We start from the raw sequence: 19,748 nt of genomic DNA on the forward strand, positions 1-19,748 counted from the left end.
CTTCTTCTTCTTCTTCTTCTTCTTCTTCTTCTTCTTCTTCTTCTTCTTCTTCTTCTTCTTCTTCTTCTTCTTCTTCTTCTTCTTCTTCTTCTTCTTTCTTACCCTGCTAGGTGCCTGGTTCCATGTTGTCATGTCCCTGCTGCTTTTGGGTCATGGGCTCAGTGTGAGACATGATATATACTGTTTGCCAGTCTAGTACTTCACTCCCTTGTTGAGAGGCTGCATCTATAGTTCCCATCCAAGGTAGTTGAGCAGAGGAGGTCTGCTTATTGCTCTTTAGTGAAGTAGATTGGAAATTCGTTCTCTTGAATGCATTCCAAACTGGGTCAATGCATGCCAAATCTCTGCGGCCCACTTCAGGGTGGATAAGGACAGAATGAATTAATTGCAGCTAGTATTTGAACTGAATGTGAAACAGGGGCAGTAAATCTCTTGGGCTATGCCAGTCTCCAAAGTCAAGCTTTGTTTTTGCTCTTGAAGCTGGGTGTGCTGGATCAAGCTGGGCTTTGGCTGAAGTGCCGACTAGCCCTCTGGGTCAGATCGCATCAACTGACTTTCCAGATCAATGCTGAGCTGTATGTCCCAGTTTTGTTTGTGAATTGCATCATTGGGGAGGTTGTTCTACGTATCATCTGTTTCTGGTGAGGGTTAGAATCAGCAGAGATCAGGGGGCGATGAGGTGAGGGAAAGACACTTCCTGTCTTTGTCCCCACAGTTCATGGTGGGTTCTTTGAACTTTCTGTATGGGGGAGTCCCCTGATACTGATTTGAATTTATTTACCTCATGTTTGGGGGATTTGTCACATATATTGTGTGTGGGTGTATGTATGTATGTATTTGTAATGAATGAGAAAGCGACTTTTGAGGGTAGAACGTGTAACACAGTGGTACTTAAAGTTAGACCTGGAGGCTAAGAACTGCCATTGTTATTGATTACCATGGTATTAAAATAAGATCCCCACCCCACCCTGCCATTTTGAAAGGGCTATGCCAGGGTTAAAAGCATGAGTCTGGTGATTGGGGCAGGCAGGATATGAATACTGTTATCAATAGATCTATATGTATACCTATGTATATTTGATTTGCATATCCCTCCTCACCTCATTCATTTCCATTAGTCTTGAGGCACTATAAAGATCTCAGCCAGTGAAGTAGGCTCAGGTGAGAGCATAAAAGAAATGAGCATCTTGTGGAGCTGATCGTATGTTTATCCAAGTGGGTAACAGTATATATATGTAAGAGCACAGAGGTCACACAAGGATAAGACTGCAGTGTGTAAATATTTAGGAGCTCCCGAAGTTCTCATTTTTATTGGTATTTTTTCCCCAAGAAGTTGGAAACACGCTCATGTATGCTTGATTTCTTTGGAAAAGTGAAAGTACGTATCGGTCTCCTCTTTTTGGATACCCTGATACAGAAGTTAAAACAATATCCTGCTTGTTCTTTTCCCAGTTCTCTTCTCCTAACATTAAGTTCTTAAATCATCACCAGACTAATAGTAAAAAGGGCTATCAATAGTTCTGAAGCATCCATCATACACTGAAATCCCTTTTGCAGTGAATAAATGAATAGGGCATTTCCCAGCGGGATTTGCAGTTTCATACATCTTGTCTTAGTAGACAAATTTCCCTTTCAAGGTTTCTTCATACCTTTCTCTCTGGCACCAAATTTCCTCTATAACCATGGCATTCCCTCATATGTAACTTAATCTGCAAGATAAGGCAGAGCGTTGGGAAGAACATTTTCCTGTCATCAGATGCATCTCCCAATGGAAGGAAGTAAATTTGCTTTTTTCTTTCGTATTGTTTGGGCTGATTGGTTTCTTCTTTCATCTCTGCAGAATTTTTTTTAAAATTGCATTGTAGAGAATAAGCAACCTGATGAAAGATTCTTATCAGGGATGATAGTTTTTGGTTTCCAGTTTTGGAGTCCCAAAGCAGATTGTGTGGGCGCTGGTAGTGGGATAGGGAGTGGGAGGGCGGGATATGGGAGCCATATTGTATATTGTTTGTTGTTTGTGAACGGTGCGTTTTGCCCGTCTCTTAGTTTGTTGCCTTGCTTGAGGATGGCACCCTTGGGGTGTAACAATAAAAGAAAAATTCCACTGCCAGTTTGAATAATGTTTTGTGTTTGTCTTTTCTAAGTCTGTGCTTCTGTCTGTTGTTTATTTTTTCTTTCGTTTCAAAAGTGAACATGTATATTTTATCTGCCTGGAGCCACTGGTAAGGGGGAGGGCTGAGGGGGGCATTTTTTCAATCACAATAAATGTTGGAGAATCGGTTCAACAGAAACCAACAACAGTTTACCACAATTAGCGATGGAGCAGTCCTAAACTGTGTAGTAGAATATAATTTGGGGATAAGCCAAAATGTCCCATTTTAATGTCAGAAAATGATGTGGATAAGAAAAAAACATAAAATCAATTATAAATAAACTTGGAACGTATTTATAGAGAAGTTCATTGTCAAGGATTGTGTAAGGCTTTCCTGAGCGTTTCCCTGACTGCACAATTAGCAGAAATTAAAGCACCTCTTTCTCCTCAAGCTAAAGTTGTAATGCTGGAGAAATCTGGGCTTGCAGAGTGCCTGTCTCTTGTGCAGTGATTACAATATCAAAGGTTGGCCAGAACTGGGTCATATACAAACAAAATCCAACTGAGGCACCAGATCGAAAAAAACTAGCTTGAATTTTTGTTCGCTTTTGCTCTTTTTTTAATATCTTTTAAGGCATTTCATACAACTTGGAATTATATTACGTTCTGTTTGTTTCCTTCACAAGAACACAATATGCCAGGCAGCCACACAGTTGCTGTTCTTACTACATTAGCTTTAATTATTGCTAGTAGCTGGATGCTCTTCTCTCTCTGTTTGCCAAGGATCCAAAAATATCAGACATTAATGTATCTGTGAAAATTCAGAAAAAAAACCCAATGTGGGGCTGTTTTGGGCTTTCAAATTCAAGAACAACTTTACAGCTGTTCATTCCTCTCCATGATCCTCTAGAGACTAAATTCCTGTTTTTTTAAATTCTGTCATGATCCCCATTACTAAATTATTCTATGCATATTATATGAACATGAATCATGGAATGAGAGGATAAATAGACTACATATATAAATATTCAAGATATGGGATTTGTTTTCTGAATCCAAAGACATTCTAGAAGCACTAAATATGATTTTAGCTGTCAAAACGTTTTCTCACTGAGTTTCTACCTTTGCATGTTTTAGGTTATTTTATATAACTTGAGTGCTACGTTTTTACGTCTTCTGTCTCCTTTAAGATGGATTCCTTACTGCTCAGAACATTAAGCAATAAACAATGAAATACAGTAGAAACAAGCTTTCAGAAGGTTGATGTGGTTCTTTGACTACTCCCTAAAGCTCCTTTATACAAAATGCTATTTACTGAAGTGTATTTTTTTACATAAATACATACATGCATACATACATACATACATATATTTGCAACTTAAGACTATATTTTAATGCATTATTATTCATGCAGTTTTCTTTGCTGGATTAAATAAACCAAATACGTGTGATTTTCTAAGTGACCTGCTGTGATTTTCAGGCAAATAAGGGGCCAATTTGTAAAACAGGAAGGAAAAAAAGAGGACAAGCACTGTGATTTAAAGGGGAAAAAAAAACAAGAATGAAAGTAACTCAAGTGCTGGTAAAAATAGGTTATTGTGTAGAAGTCCAACAAGGGCACCACAAAGGCCCTTGTCCAAAAACTGGACTTTCCTCCCAGGAGTGGGGAGAGTGACTCAATGAGACATTGTGGAAAACTCCTTTTTTCTAATACCCTTCCCACGAGGATATGCATTCATGTAAAGAAGAACTGAGCACAGTGGTCCTATTCTCAAGGGAATAAATGGTGCTAATGCACCAGACTTGTGCTTTACTTGTGGGGTCAGTTCAAGAGAGAGAGGAGGAAAAGAGAAAAAAAATCTTACTTTTTGAAAGATAAAAGCCCTCTCTACTGCTCTTCATCCGCACTTTGTATCACTGAGTAAGATCTAACATGTGAAGTTGCTTTGAATGCTGTCCTTTCTCTTTCCCCATTTCCTTCCATCCATCCATCCATTCATCCATCCATCCATCCATCAAACAATATTACAAAATGTCCCTGCTCACCAAAAAGAAGAGAAATATTAACCATGCCTGATGTTCTAATGCAACTTACTGTATATTTCTACCTCTTGAAAAGAGAAAATGCGATTTACCTTTATAATTACCTAACTTGGTTCTACAGCATTGCTTGTAAAAATCTAGAAAATATAGTCTTGTTAAATCCTTACATTATCCATTTTAAGTTTACAATTAGGGGGTGGAGAAGCAAGTATGTTTTAGCTATGTTGCACTATCCAGGTACTTCTAATCTACAAGTGAGCGTGACAGTCAGCTTTTCCCATCTTCCCAGGTTGCCAGAGCTAAAATAAATGCCGGAGAAAAGGAAAAGAAAATTAGCAGTAGTTTTTCCAAAGTCTAGAATTGCTAAGCATAAAGAAATGTGGATTATAACAAGGGGATTTTAGTCAGTGCAAGAAGAAAGAAGACTTGTGTATGGTAAAGATCTTTCTCATCAGTGGTAATCAACAAACTAAGATCTTATTGATCTTGTCTCAGTTAAAAAAACAAGATCTGGCTTGAGAAATATAGAGATGGGAGACCGTTAGGAAATCCCAGGGGTAAATGCTAGTCTGGAGGGTGGAAAAGGCATCCTAGTAGAAGATAGTGACAAACCTTCCCAGTATTATTACCAAAAGAAAGAAGTACATTACAAAGTCATTGGGAGCTGAGTTCAATTTGGACACTCATCAATCAATTGTGAGTAGCCCTTGGATTCTAGATACAGTTACTTCCTATAAATTCCTATAGAGCTTTCCCCACTTGATTAATAACCTAAAGGCAATGTAAGAGTGTAGATTTTCACTAAATCTGAAAGTAAGACTATATAACAGTTTGGCTTGAGTGTGTTGCATCTTACTAATGCCAATTGTTGCTATGTTTTCAAAATGGCTCACTAACATAACTAATTATTAAGGAACCGTAGTGGCGCAGTGGTTAGAATGCAGAATTGCAGGCTAACTATGCCCACTGCCAGGAGTTTGATCCTGACCGGCTCAAGGTTCACTCAGCCATCCATCCTCTGAGATCAGTAAAACAAGGACCCAGATTGCCAGGGGCAATTTGCTGACTCTGGTTTGAAGAGTGCTGTAAAGCATTATGAACCAGTATATAAGTCTAAATGCTATTGCTATTTAGGACTTTAAATACAGGCTAAACAGTAGCTGTCATCCAAGGCCTGACAGGCCCTCCCGGCTCCGAAAATTGGGCCGCGCCCAAATTCTCACCTGCTGCTCTCTGCTGGGGCCGAGGGACCTGGGAAGGCTCCCTCCAGGCTTGATGAGGCTCTGAAAATGACCTAAATCAAAGGTTTGATCTTGCTGTCCCTAACTGAGGGAAAACAAAGAAGGGAAAAGTTTCCCCCCCCCTAGAGGGAGAGGATTGTGAGTCTGTCAGCCTGAATAGGCTTCAGACTGGGATAATTGATCTTCTAGATATAATCGATTCTGAATCAATAATAAAATAACAAATAATAATAATAGCCTGAGCTAAGTAATTAAATAGAATTAAACAGTCTTCTGCTCCAGGAGCGAAGATAAAACGCGTCTTGGGGCAAAGAGACTAAGTCTAAAACTGGGGTGCAGTTGGCACAGAGGGGGCGGTACTAAATTTCAGACTTAGTCTAATTGGAGCAGATAGATTAAGACAACCCCATCCGTGGGTTCTCCATCCAATCATGCTGGAGAATGCAGAATTGCAGGCTAACTATGCCCACTGCCAGGAGTTTGATCCTGACCGGCTCAAGGTTCACTCAGCCATCCATCCTCTGAGATCAGTAAAACAAGGACCCAGATTGCCAGGGGCAATTTGCTGACTCTGGTTTGAAGAGTGCTGTAAAGCATTATGAACCAGTATATAAGTCTAAATGCTATTGCTATTTAGGACTTTAAATACAGGCTAAACAGTAGCTTCCCTGTGCTCTTTTGAACAAGAAGGGATAATCCTCTTGATTTAAAATGGAAGGTTTCCCACACCGTTTCTGCAATCAGCTATAGTGAGATGATAGGCCTTGTCAAACCTGGAGGCTGAAAATAGGCCATGTTCTACAGCAGTTTTTCTAAATTGTGAGGCTCTTCAAATAATGGGCTTCAACTCCCAAAGTTCTCAGCAATGACAAAGCAAGCTGGAACATTCTGGGAGTTGAACTCTGCCTATCCAGAGGGCATCCAGGTTGAAGATTGTCCCTCAGGAGATAGACCCAAAAGAGCAGATGATTGGAGGTAGCAAATTTGTAAGTCTATTCAGGCAGTGCTTGCCCCTCCACATTTCTGAGCACACCATTGCAACTTATGTGCTTTTTAATGAGCTGTTGGAAGAAAAAAGATCAATCCACATACCATTCTAGCAGGAGCATTTCTGATTTATTCACATACTACTGATTTGGGCATGTATAAGATACAAAAGGCACAGAACAAAAATATGAGATAAATGGTTATTTACAAGTCTTATCTATAGCAGGGCCCCTCAACCTGGGCGATTTTAAGGCTTGTGGACTTCAACTTCCAGAATTCCTCAGCCAGCAAAGAATTCTGGAAGTTAAAATCCACAAGGCTTAAAGTTGCCAAGGTTGAGGGCCCCTGATCTATAGCATCACCATGTTGCCAATCTGAAATTTTGCACACGTTCTCAAGGGTTATCAAAATAGCCTCAACCAAATACATTTTTCAAACATTCAGTGTGAATTGCATTGCCCGTGGTGATATTACAATATCTCTCCAGTTTTTTTTAATATAATTCAATGACAATAACTATTTTCTTCTGTATGCCCATAGCAATCCCCTTAATCCCCCCATTTTCTTAACCTTAACTTGCAAGCTGACTACACGCAACAAAAGGACATGCATGCATAGAATTAATTTGGGTGCCGGGTGCTCTTGGGCCAATCTCTGAAATACCAGAACTGCTGCTGCCACTTGATGTCAACAGCGGCAATCCAGGTGGACCAGTGACTTGGCCCAGGATAGGGCAGCTGTCAATATTTCTAATCAAATAGAAAGCAAAGAGACTTTTTGTCCCCGATTTGTCTCTAACTCCAGAGTAGAGTGAAAGACAGCAGAAAAAGGAACTTGGTAACTTGCTTAGGGTTATAAATTGCTTGTAATAAGAGATGAGTAAAAGCCCATAGCAAAGCTTGTTAGAACCCGGTCAGCACAACTAATGGCCATACCAGAATTTTGGGATTTATAGATAAAAAGACATGAAGTTAATAAGCCACTAAATTGGTTGCTTTTCCTGCTCTGGCTGGAGTGTATCCTTCATTTTAGTTAGGAGGCCATAGACAGGATTATTTGACATCAGACATGTCTTCTCTCCCTCTGTCTTGCTAAACTCCCTTTTCTTGTATCTCTTACACACATGGACAACTAGTCCGATCAAAATGACCAAGCCAGCAATTCCTCCAATAGTGATCCCTGCTGCTTCTCCATTTGACAAACTCCCACCAGTACTCCCACCTCTCTTCAGGTAGTGGAGCACATCATCCGAGTTGGCCGACTTCCATTGCTGAGTCTGAGGATCCTTGACCCAGGTCTGATCCCCATTGCTGCTTGTAATGAGGATGATGTCAGTAGCAAGGAAGCTGATGGCTGGCCTGCGAGTGAAGGGGGGCAGCCGGGCTTGAGGTAAAGACTTATCTGTAAAGCGGCCAGCTTGGACACAGTATTCCACTTGGCAGCCATCACTGATCAGAGCCAGATGCTGGCTGAACCCTGCTGGACACCTTTTGAGATATGAGTCATTTTCTGTTCCATTAGGCAATCCGGACAGTGGGTTTCCAATTTGGCAACTAAAGAACCCCCCAAAGGGCACTGAATGTCGCTTTCCCCTCTCATCGATACTCACACATACTTTGAGCTGGTCAAAAAGCTTCAGTGGGTAGTACCTGGAGGGACAGGACTGAGCATTAGTGACAGGATTAGTATTTTTGGAACTGAAGAGTCCTCCAAAGAGAAATGTGGAGGTTTCAAGGACGGGGCCTCTTGCTGCACACCAGTGGGAGCTAAACTGCACTTTGGAGAGTGTGAAAATGTCATTGCAAATCCAATTGCAGAAGAGTTTCCAAAGAAAGCAATCTTGATGGCAATCCAAGTGGCTGAATCCTTCCTCACGTTGTTGAGATCGCAGTTTGACGGAGGTATAACCCACAGGGCAGGAGAAGTCTCCAGTGAGCGGGTTCTTCTGCTCGAGGGCTTGGCAGAGCACGTCAGCATCAGGGCCTTCTAATCGAGCACAGACTTGGTAGACACCCCCAAAGGTAAAATTAGTTGCCATCCCTTCACAAGTGCCATCATCCACATTGGCATAGAAGTTGAAGTTGGGTGAGGTTGGATTGATGCAGCCGGGATAAGTGTTGAATGTATAATAGCGGTCAATGGCAGATTCTACAGTCTGGGACAATTTTTTCAGAATGGGGCTGGGCAGTCCTGGCAAATTATTTGGGGTGATGAAGAATGGCAAAGGCAAGCCTGAACGGTCAAGAGCCACTAGCTGATTGGTGATACTTTCTTGCCAGGTTTTCAGGGTAATCCCAGGATAAAAAGGTGGACCCCCAAAGCTCTCCACTCTAGAACTGGTACGGTTGCCTTGGTATTGCTTGGTGAAACTGTCTTCTGTGCCCACTGAAACACCCATATTAAAGTTGATGATGTTTTGGAAAGAGATACCAGCTGCAGCAGTGATAGCACTTCTCCTGGACTGACCATCTTTCACAAAGGAAGCTTTGATATAGTCCTCCTGAACAAGGCTGGCTCCAACATCTACTCCAGTGAGAACATGAGTGCCATAGTTCAACACTAAGACTTCTGCCAAGTAGTTAGCCATTTGAGTCTTGTTTTTCTCCAGCTGGCTAGCAATGGTGACAAGCTGTTGCTGGAAGCCTTCGTCTAACTTTGCGGAAGGGTCCATTTTTACAGAGTACATCAGATTCCTGATCTGAACTTTTGTGGATACAGACTTATCTCTCAGTTGGTGAGTTTTCGCCCTGCGGAAGTCACTGGAGAACCTGCCATTGAGATGAGAAAAAGACAGCCCTGCGTTGATGGAAGCGGCAGTGCTACATTGATAATCCATCCAAGACTCAACGATCTCAGAGTTCATCTCCAGCAAGCTTTGTTTAAGAGCAATGGTGAAGATGCCATTGGGGATGATGTAAGCCCCATCTTTTGTAGTTTGGCACAAAGAGTAATTGAGGCTCATCACTCTACCCATATCCAAGTTCCTCAGATTATCCCAGCCACCTCCAGGAAGAACTCCCAACATAGGACGGTTCAAGGCTTCTTGGCACTTCTGAAATCCAGTAGCAGGTGGATGCTGCTCTGGTTGTTCTCGGGCGCAGCATCTCCACATTATGAACATCAAGAGAGAGATTGCTGTAGAAGGACTCATGGATGCAGCAGCGCAGAGGACTAATCCTTCAAATGGTTTAATCCGTCTTTTCAGCAGTGGCTACTTTAGCAGGGACTTCCTTCTTATGCTAAGATTAGGAATTGAAACACGAAACAGATGATACCTCTTTGGAATTGCCTCTACCCAGTTCAGAGGCAGCTGTTAATACCTTCACTTTCCAAATGAAAAAAAAAAAAGGCAGCAAATGGAGACTTAGGAAGCCTTGTCATTTACTTATCAAATCATTAGAGAAAGCATTACAGATGTAGATATATATAAAAAAAAATTCCAAGAGAATTCTATTTGATTCCAGGTAATCTCAATACCTCTGAAATTTAGTATTTTACATTTCCAAAGCCTTCTGAAAAGATTTCTTCTAACAGATTTCAAATGCAGACTGTTTTGTTCCTCTTTTCTTGGCCCCATATCCCCATATTCTAGACTAAAAGTAACTTATTTTCACAAGCTCTAACCATATGAGAACTGACATCTAAATTCATGGATCAGTCATTCAATTGCTTCTATTTCCAGCACATGGCAATACTAACAACAGGATTTGAAATCCAGGAAAGAGGAGGTCATAATAGTGAGAGAATATAGCATTTTTCGGGAATTGAGAAAGAGACCATGACTCCCCCCCCATCCTGCCTTTATTAATTAATACAGTGATCAAAAGAACATAGATAGGGAAAACTAATTAATTCACATCTGAATCAAACTTTTGCATTCTGCCTTTTACCAAAGCACAGATCTACTTCCGTTTATACTTTTCCAGTCCCAAAAGCATGTTAATGAAAATAACATATAAAAATGCTACATAGATGAAATTGATTGCAAAAACATTTTCATAGATTTGCATACATTTCTTGGTGCACAAGAAATGATAAGAAATCACAAATGATAAGAAACTAATTGATTACTGAAACTAAGCTGAAATTATTTTCAAAGGAACCATGACATCAGTTGTATTACAAAGTGATATAGTGAGATCACTCACTATAACTATGAGTAATTTGTTCTTCTGGCATAAACATATTTCTGAGAACTTGAGTGGTAACCCCTGGCTTCCTCTTCATAAAGAAGGGTGTGCTGTGAGTCTTTACATGGACTGCTCAACTGCAAAAAGTTAGAAAAACCAAGGAAATGTCATGGAAGTTGGAAAAGATGTGATAGCCAGAAACTTTAGCTTGGCATCTTAGCTTCTAATGTAGGTCACTTCCATTCTGCCAAATCCAAACATTTGAAACAAGGGCAGGAGCTATCTTAATCTAGATCAAGGTGATTGATTACTCCCACTATCTCTGTACAATGATCAGTAATGTTATAATAAGTACTAGGATATTTGTCCTGTATTAGTAAGCTGGTGAGATACATCTAGATGCATGCAGATGCTAGCCCAAATGTTTGTTTCGTTTTGATTGATTGCAAACTATTGGCAGTCCCAGAACAAAAGAACATTCTATTCCACTCCCTATTTAGATGGAAAAAATGCTGTTCTGTTTTGATAGATGTAAACTCAGACAGAAAAGAGAAACTCCACAATCAGCTGGAAAAGAACACATCTCAGGTCATCAGACTCTTGATCATAAACAACATCTGCCTAAGCATCTTCCTCCTGATGTGTGCTGGCAGCAAAATGGGATGGAATGAGGGAGAATAATCATGTGCTTTGAGTGAGATGGAGATAATCCTGTGCTGCACAAGGGAAACTTGAATTAAAAGGCTTGGCAAACAATGAATTGTAACATAATGAGGTTGCCAAATCATGTTTTGATAAAAAAGGCATCTCCTCCCCTGAACTTTTGGTGACTTTTCTGTCTCAGTGTTGCAAGAATTTTGAGAGGTTGAATGTTCTTCCTTACCACATAGATTTTCAAGGGCTAGAGTTGCTTTGCATAATAGCCCACTTTCTAACATAGACTTAAATCGATGGCACTTGGAGCCCATAGATTTAAAGGTATTGACATAATCCTTTGTTACTATATTATCTTTGTTATGATGTAATGTAATCTGTGCATGCAGCAAACACAGGACCTCCAAGGTTCTATTCTATTCTATTCTATTCTATTCTATTCTATTCTATTCTATTCTATTCTATTCTATTCTATTCTATTCTATTCTACCTTACCCTACCCTATCCTATCCTATGTCTCAGGGGCTGCCACAAAGAAGAGGGAGTCAAGCTATTCTCCAAAGCGCCTGAAGGAAGGACAAGAAGCAATGGATGGAAACTGACCAAGGAGAGAAGCAACCTAGAACTAAGGAGAAACTTCCTGACAGTTAGAACAATTAACCAGTGGAACAACCTGCCTCCAGAAGCCGTGAGTGCTCCAACACTGGAAGTTTTTAAGAAGAAACTGGACAGCCATTTTCCAAAATGGTATAGGCTTACCTGCCTGAGCAGGGGTTTGGACTTGACCTCCAAGGTCCCTTCCAACTTTATTATTATTATTATTATTATTATTATTATTATTATTATTATTATTATTATTATTATTATTATTACTATTATTACAGGCATACACAATGCAACAGAGGTTCTTAACCTCTTTGTGCCATAGACCCCTTTGAGAGTCTATCAACTCCTTCTCAGAAGCATGCATTTAAACACACCAAATAATATAAATTGTATTACAAAGGAAACCAATTGTGCTCAATACACTTATTAAACTATTTAAAAAGCAACGTATCTGTACTACAGCTATTTATCATGTTTACACCTTGCTGCAATTATAGGCAGGCACTTGGCAGCTCTCCTAAATGTAGTTCTTTGTAAAACCATTAAATCAGTTAATGAAGTTCACTAAAAAAAAGTCAGTGAAGATACTAATTTTATTTTAATCCAAGTTTGCAGTGGCTCTGAAGTTGTGGACCTCCCACAGTAGATCCCAAATTAAATCTCTGTATTGTGTATTAGAACAATTTATGTGAGACACATGGCTATTGTGTCACTTATGAACTGATTCTTTCCATGACCTGAAGTCTGATGCAATGGGAGGTCTAACAAAGCCCATTTTGTTTTCCCATTTACAATAAAGTGCTACTCACAGCTTTATGGTATGTAGTGTCCCATAGTCTGTCTTTTTAATATTTTAATATTGTTTGGAGTACCAGACCATCTCATTTGTCTCTTGAGAAACCTATATGCGGGTCAAGAAGCAACAGTGAGAACTGGACACTGAACCACTGATTGGTTAAAAATTGGGAAAGGAGTCCGGCAAGGCTGTATACTGTCGCCCTGCCTATTTAACTTATATGCAGAGCACATCATGAGAAAGGCAGGGCTAGATGAATCAAAAGTTGAAATTAAGATTGCTGGGAGAAATATCAACAACCTAAGATATGCAGATGATACCACTCTAATGGCAGAAAGTGAAGAGGAACTAAAGAGCCTCTTGATGCGGGTGAAGAAGGAGAGTGCAAAAGTTGGCTTGAAACTCAACATTAAGAAAACCAAAATCATGGCATCCGGCCCTCTCAATTCCTGGCAAATAGATGGGGAAGAAATGGAGGTAGTGACAGATTTTATTTTTCTGGGCTCAAAGATCACCTCAGATGGGGACTGCAGCCAAGAAATTAAAAGACGCTTGCTCCTGGGGAGGAAAGCTATGGCAAATCTAGACAGCATACTAAAAAGCAGAGACATCACCCTGCCAACAAAAGTGCGTATAGTCCAGGCCATGGTTTTCCCAGTTGCAATGTATGGCTGTGAAAGTTGGACCATAAGAAAGGCTGAACGCCAAAGAATTGAGGCCTTTGAACTATGGTGCTGGAGAAGACTCCTTCGTGTCCCTTTGGACTGCAAGGCGTTCAAACCGGTCAGTCCTAAAAGAGATCAACCCCGACTGCTCTTTAGAAGGCCAGATCCTGAAGTTGAAACTCAAATACTTTGGCCACCTAATGAGAAGGAAGGACTCACTGGAGAAGGGCCTAATGAGGGCAATAGAAGAAGGGGACGACAGAGAATGAGATGGCTGGATGGAGTCACTGAAGCAGTAGGTGTGAACTTAAATGGACTCCAGAAGATGGTGGAGGACAGGAAGACCTGGAGGAACGTTGTCCATGGGGTCGCGATGGGTCGGACACGACTTCGCAATTAACAACAACATTGTTTTTAATACTAAGACTTAATAAAGAGAAAAAGAATAATAGCAAATGCTATTCCCTTCTCGCACTGGTGATGTTACCTAATTTGGTAATGAAATGTCTGCAAGAAAACCACCAAGCTCAGAGAACACCAAGGACCCCACATTTTTAATAATCCTTATGTAGTACATGTTCTCCACCCACAAAATACCGCTCTCTCACTTGTGTGCCGCTCATGAGAGAGTGAAAAATACTTTGGCTTAATGTCATAAATTATCTCGGGATTTCTGTTCTCCTTCTGTGTTTGCACATGATCAGGGTGCACCGAGGAGGCTGTGTACAAAGGTGGAAGTGAAGGCAGAAATGAAATTACAAGCAACCTGGCAAAGTGAATTTCAGATCACAGCAGAAATATGTACAGTGGACGGAATGTTCAGTGGGAGGAAATAGGTGAGGTGGGAGAAGGACCTGTTCCATAAATGGTCTTTGTGTTGCCATTTAATACCTAATTCAATTGGATGGGGTTTTGGGGGGGGAGACAGGTTAAACATGACATCTGCTCAGATTTCTAGAAAAGAAAGTGTTGACACTGGCTTTCAGCATTACTTACTGAAAGGTTCTCCTGCTTGAGCAGGGGGCTGGACTAGAAGACCTCCAAGGTCCCTTTCTATTCTATTCTATTCTATTCTATTCTATTCTATTCTATTCTATTCTATTCTATTGCTAAACTATCCTATCCTATCCTACTCTACTCTACCCTACCTTACCCTACCCTACCCTACCCTATTCTCTGAACTTGTCACATTAATTTCATAAATAAAGAACAATGCTTTTGTTTCCTCAGGTGTCTGTTCTGACTTCCCTGTTCCTAACTTCTTCTTTTTTTCAGAACAGATTCAGCTGAGAAAGATTCTAAAGGGAAGTTCTGAGTGGCATGTCAGTTCTCGCAGCTGGCGACTTAAAGAGTTAGAAACACAGGCCAAACATCATTAACAGATACAGACATACAAGAAAAAGGGCAAAATTTGGATTCTGTGAAATAAAACCCAGCAACCTTGGGGAAGCATATAAACCCCATTTACCTCACAGAGCTAAACAGGGATGTTTTATTAACTTTAGTGGAGATGCAGAGGGTTTGCCAGACACAATAAAAATATTCTGATAGCAGAACAGAGCACCATCCTCATTCAACTTTTTGTTCTACATTCCTAAGTTTTTTAGCAACTGGAAATAACATGACTCAGATTTTCCCGACATAGCAGCCTGATGTGTTGAAATGTAACATCCCAATCAGCAATAAATGCTGGGTTGCTGGGAGTGCAGCCTAGTCTGCGCCCTTTGAATTGGAGAAGGCTAATCTAGGTCACTCTATTCTATATGTACTTTAAACGGCAGTAGCCCTTGCCTTTTTTCAAAGACATCCTTCAAATGAAAGTTGAATTCTAATGTATTCTAATATATCATTTGTATTTAACGTCTCCTTCGTTTCTTTAGTTCATTAATGAGGAAAATAACCTTGTCATTTCAGTTCATTTTTCAAAGAGAACTCTCAAACAAAACAAAACGTTCTGTTCCTTATTAGGACTCCTATGTTTTGATGATAATGACATCTCCTGGAGAAGCAAATGTTTATTCTTGTCCTGAAGGAGGTCTAGTCTTGGACTTATTTTCATAAATCTCTTTTACAATTTTTAGTAGAAATGAATAATTAGGTGGGAAATTCCAGCATATCCTTGAAATGTCTACTGGGTTGGTGACAAAGGTATATATAGGAATTTAATTTTGGGGAATTAGACATTTTTATTTATTTGGTAATTAATATCCCACCTTTATTAGTTTTACAAATAACTCAAGTCAATGAACATATCCAACACGTCTTCTTCCTCCTATTTTCTCCACAACAGCCCTGTGATGTGGGTTGGACTGAGAGAGAATGACTGGCCCAGTCACCCAGCTGTTTTTCATGGCTAAGGCAGGACTTGAGCTCATGGTTTCTGGCCTTCCAGCCTAGTGCCTTAACCACTAGGCCAGGGATAGGCAACCTTGGCTCTTTTATGACTCATGGACTTCAACTCCCAGAATTCCTGGCTGGCTCAGGAGTTCTGGTAGTTAAAGTCCACAAGTCATAAAAGAGCCAAGGTTGCTTACCCCTGCACTAGGCCAAACTAGCTTTATTTTATTACTGCTGTCACTAAGAGTGATGGAACAGGTCCACTCATCCCAAGAAATATGTTGCCTCTATGTTAATTCATTTGACTCTCTTCCAAAGTAATAGGTGACAAAATGTACAGATTTTACACAGTTTGCAGTTGTCTTTGAATGATATTCAGATAAAGAAGGAAACTCAGCTAAGGTTTTAAATGAAGTCTCCCCCATTCATGTGTTGGGAACAGATATAAGTAACATTGCAGCAGAAAAATATTTGTCAGGGCTTGTTTCTGCCACAATTAAATACAAGTGAGAAAAGTCCCTAAATGTTGGTTCCTCTAATCCAGGTGATTTAGGACATCAGCTCTTTTATTTCTTTTCATGACATCTATATGATTGATTCTTCTCTTTTATCCTGTATATTAATCACATTTCTTAATGTGGGCCCTGAAGTTTGATTATATACTTTTGATAACTCAGAAAGCCCCCACCCTATCCAGAAGGCTGATCTTTCATGCAATGTGTTTAAATCAAAGCCAAAAGATTTAGGCAGGAGCAGATCTATCCCAAGGTGAAACCAGCAAATCCTCTCTCACTACTCAAGCTTTATTTTAAATTTCTGCAAGGGATAGTGGAAGCAATAAGGAAAAAATGTGTCACGCTGACATCTTGGTTGGGTTTTTTCCCAAATCCTTCCACAAAACATTAGATATACTGAACTAGGGAAGATTGTATGATTTTTTTTTCTAACAGTGCATTTACATTTCAGATGAAGTAACACCTTGAAAGCATAAGCATTACTTCCAGATTAAAATGTATAGATTTTATATATAGAAATAGATTTTATAGATATAAATTTATTTGCTGTGTGTATGTGTGTGTAATATAAAATCTTGTATATATATAATTATTGTATATATTTTACTTATATGATATATTTATATATTGATTTTTATTTATTATTAATAATAATAATAATAATAATAAAGTTGGAAGGGACCTTGGAGGTCATTGAGTCCAACTCCCTGCTCAGGCAGGAAACCCTACACCATTTCGGACAAATGGCTGTCCAGTCTCTTCTTAAAAACTTCCAGTGTTGGAGCATTCACCGCTTCTGTAGGCTGGTTGTTCCATTGGTTAATTGTTCTAACTGTCGGGAAGTTTCTCCTTAGTTCTAGGTTGCTTCTCTCCTTGATTAGTTTCCATCTGTTGCTTCTTGTCCTGCCTTCAGGCGCTTTGGAGAATAGCTTGACTCCCTCTTGTTTGTGGCAGCCCCTGAGATATTGGAACACTGCTATCATGTCCCCCCTCGTCCTTCTCTTCATTAAACTAATCCAGGGGTAGGCAACCTTGGCTCTTTTATGACTCGCGGACTTCAACTCCCAGAATTCCTGAGCGAGCATAGCTCAACCTTGGAAACCTCTCCCTTTCCCCTCAGCATGGCTGGCTCAGGAATTCTGGGAGTTGAAGTCCACGAGTCATAAAAGAGCTAAGGTTGCCTACCCCTGAACTAGACATACCCAATTCCAGCAACCATTCCTTAAATGTTTAAGCCTCCAGTCCCCTAATCATCTTTGTTGCTCTTCTTTATACTCTTTTTAGAGTCTCAGCATCTTTTTTACATCGTGGTGACCAAAACTGGATGCAGTATTCCAAGTGTGACCTTACCAAGGCATTGTAAAGTGGTATTAATACTTCACGTGATCTTGATTCTATTCCTCTGTTAATGCAGCCCAGTACTGTGTTGGCTTTTCTGGCAGCTGCAGCACACTGCTGGCTCATATTTAAGTGATTGTCCACTAGGACTCCAAGATCTCTCTCACAGTTACTACTATTGAGCAAGGTACCCCCTATACCAGTGTTTCTCAACCTTGACAATTTTAAGGCATGTGGACTTCAACTCCCAGAATTCCACAACCAGCATTACTGGCTGTGGAATTCTGGGAGTTGAACTCCACATGCCTTAAAATTGTCAAGGTTGAGAAACACTGCCCTATACTATACCTGTACCTTTGGTTTTTCTTGCCTAAATGTAGAACCTTACTTTTTTCACCATTGAATTTCATTTTGTTAGATAGCGCCCAATGTTCAAGTCTGTCCAGGTCCTCCTATATCTTAAGCCTGTCTTCTGGAGTGTTGGCTATTCCTGCCAGCTTGGTGTCATCCGCAAATTTGATTAGTTCCCCATCTATCCCCTCGTCCAATAAACAGGTTTCCCATCTATCCCCTCGTCCAATGCATAATTTTTATTAAATATTCTTTTAAAAGGAAAATAAAAACTATTGCAAACTAATATAAAGTAGAAAAAAGAACCCAAAGCGAAAACTGAAAATGCAAGAAAGAAAAAAAGTAAAAGAAAAATAGAAAAGAAAGAAAAACTTGTAGATCTCATTAAAACCTGTAGAACAAGTTAGTCACGATGTTGCCAGCATCAATGAGTCTTTTTTTTCTTTTTGTGCCTTCCAATCATGGTTGACTTCTGGTGACTGCCTGAACAAATCCTCCCATATATGGACTCTGATCATCTACAATGTGAATTATGGATAGCTAATTTACAGCACCTGTCCATCATCATTTTCTAACCCCAAGCTCTTAGTACTTTAACAGATCTTGGAATAGTGGACTTGAGATATAATAAACAAAACCTGGATCTGACAATTGCCAGAAACAATTGGAGACAAACGCACACCAGTATGCCTAGTGATCCTGAGATGTTTTGGAGGAGAAGGATCAGCTCTCCTGAGTGAAAGAGGGCATTGCTGTGAATGAATCAGTAAATCCATGGAGTCAACAGAGGTTCAGCTTCAACAGACAACTCTTCTCAATTTGTTGTCCAACAGAGAGGGGGTGGATTTGTTTGTGTGCATTTTGTGCCTTCAAATCAGTGTTGACTCCTGTAGACACTGAAGCCTTCTTGTCAAGATTTCAGCAGTGGTTTGCCATTGCCTTCTTTCTAGAGCTAAGAGAGAGAGGGGGACAGCTCCAACATCACTCAGCTGGCTTTTTGGCAAAGATGAGACTCAGTTTCCCAGTCTCTCGGCCTTAATTGTTACACCAAACTAACTCTCAATTATAGAAGGTTTAGTAATCTTGTAGAATCTGAGGGTGATTTGTGATCTCCACTTCTGATCTTCAATTCTGTGTGCCACAAATATTTGAGAACAAAAATAATCTGATCTACCTGTCTTGCTGCAGGTCTGACCTACAGTAACACAAATCCCCTCACCCTATCCTCCCTCAAAAAAAGAAGGAAAATCCCCCTCCCCATCCACTAAAAGAGACATTGAAAAGATGGAGGAAACTGACAAAACTTCTTAATTTCACCCCTCCTCCTTTTTTCTGAAGGAGAATGGATAAATCCTCACAGTAACCCCTCTCTGACCTGATCTGAGGATCCAGGAAGACTGAGGCAACAGTTTCCCCTGTTGAGAAAATGGAAGTGCAGAATCCTTTGAAAAATCCATTTCAATCCTTGTTTTAGTATGGTTTTAACCTGTGACAACTGATTGTGTAATCACTCAATTTAGTTCTCTAACCCTGCAGAAGTTGGAGTGACACTGAATTCCAGTGGTGTTTTTAAACAATTTCCATGAAAGGATTCTTAGGATCAAGAGCTAAAACAATCCTTTGTAATATAGGTTTTTTAGGCTTTTTGTAGTCCAATGTTTTGCTTCATTTTTAAAGTGTCAAGAAATTTCTTATTTTTGCTGCAATAGACTTAACCCAAGTCCCTTTCAGAAAGCTGTGTTGTGTTTGTGTTCCATTTCCAGTTTTGAGATGCAGCCATGAGACTTTGTGTACATAGTTTTTGCAGAGTTAAACAAAACATTTGGTCTGTGTCTGATCAAGTTTATTTTCTGTATTATTTTGGTATTTTAAAAATATTTTATTGCCTCCAGTAGAAACACATGCATACACCTACATTTACTGTAAGAGCATTGGCAATGATATAATATTAAAAGGTAATGAAAGAAAAAAAATCTATCTTAAACAAATTGAC

The 19,748-nt window shown here is 39.9% G+C and overlaps 1 protein-coding gene across 1 annotated transcript; it reads right to left on the bottom strand.

The window, feature by feature from the left end:
* Nucleotides 1-5,999: 5,999 nt before the first annotated feature.
* Nucleotides 6,000-11,507, bottom strand: MPEG1 (macrophage expressed 1). The gene has a single exon (XM_039341265.1). The coding sequence runs from the start codon at nt 9,512-9,514 to the stop codon at nt 7,346-7,348; it is 2,169 nt and encodes a 722-aa protein (XP_039197199.1). The 5' UTR covers nt 9,515-11,507; the 3' UTR covers nt 6,000-7,345.
* Nucleotides 11,508-19,748: the final 8,241 nt, after the last annotated feature.

Source organism: Crotalus tigris, unplaced genomic scaffold (genome assembly GCF_016545835.1).
Source record: "Crotalus tigris isolate CLP2741 ecotype Arizona unplaced genomic scaffold, ASM1654583v1 scf7180000017764.6130737, whole genome shotgun sequence".
Lineage (NCBI taxonomy): Eukaryota > Metazoa > Chordata > Lepidosauria > Squamata > Viperidae > Crotalus > Crotalus tigris.

Coding starts and splice junctions, on each gene's coding strand:
- MPEG1 (XM_039341265.1), bottom strand. CDS start 9,514: ATGAGTCCTTCTACAGCAATCTCTCTCTTGATGTTCATAATGTGGAGA.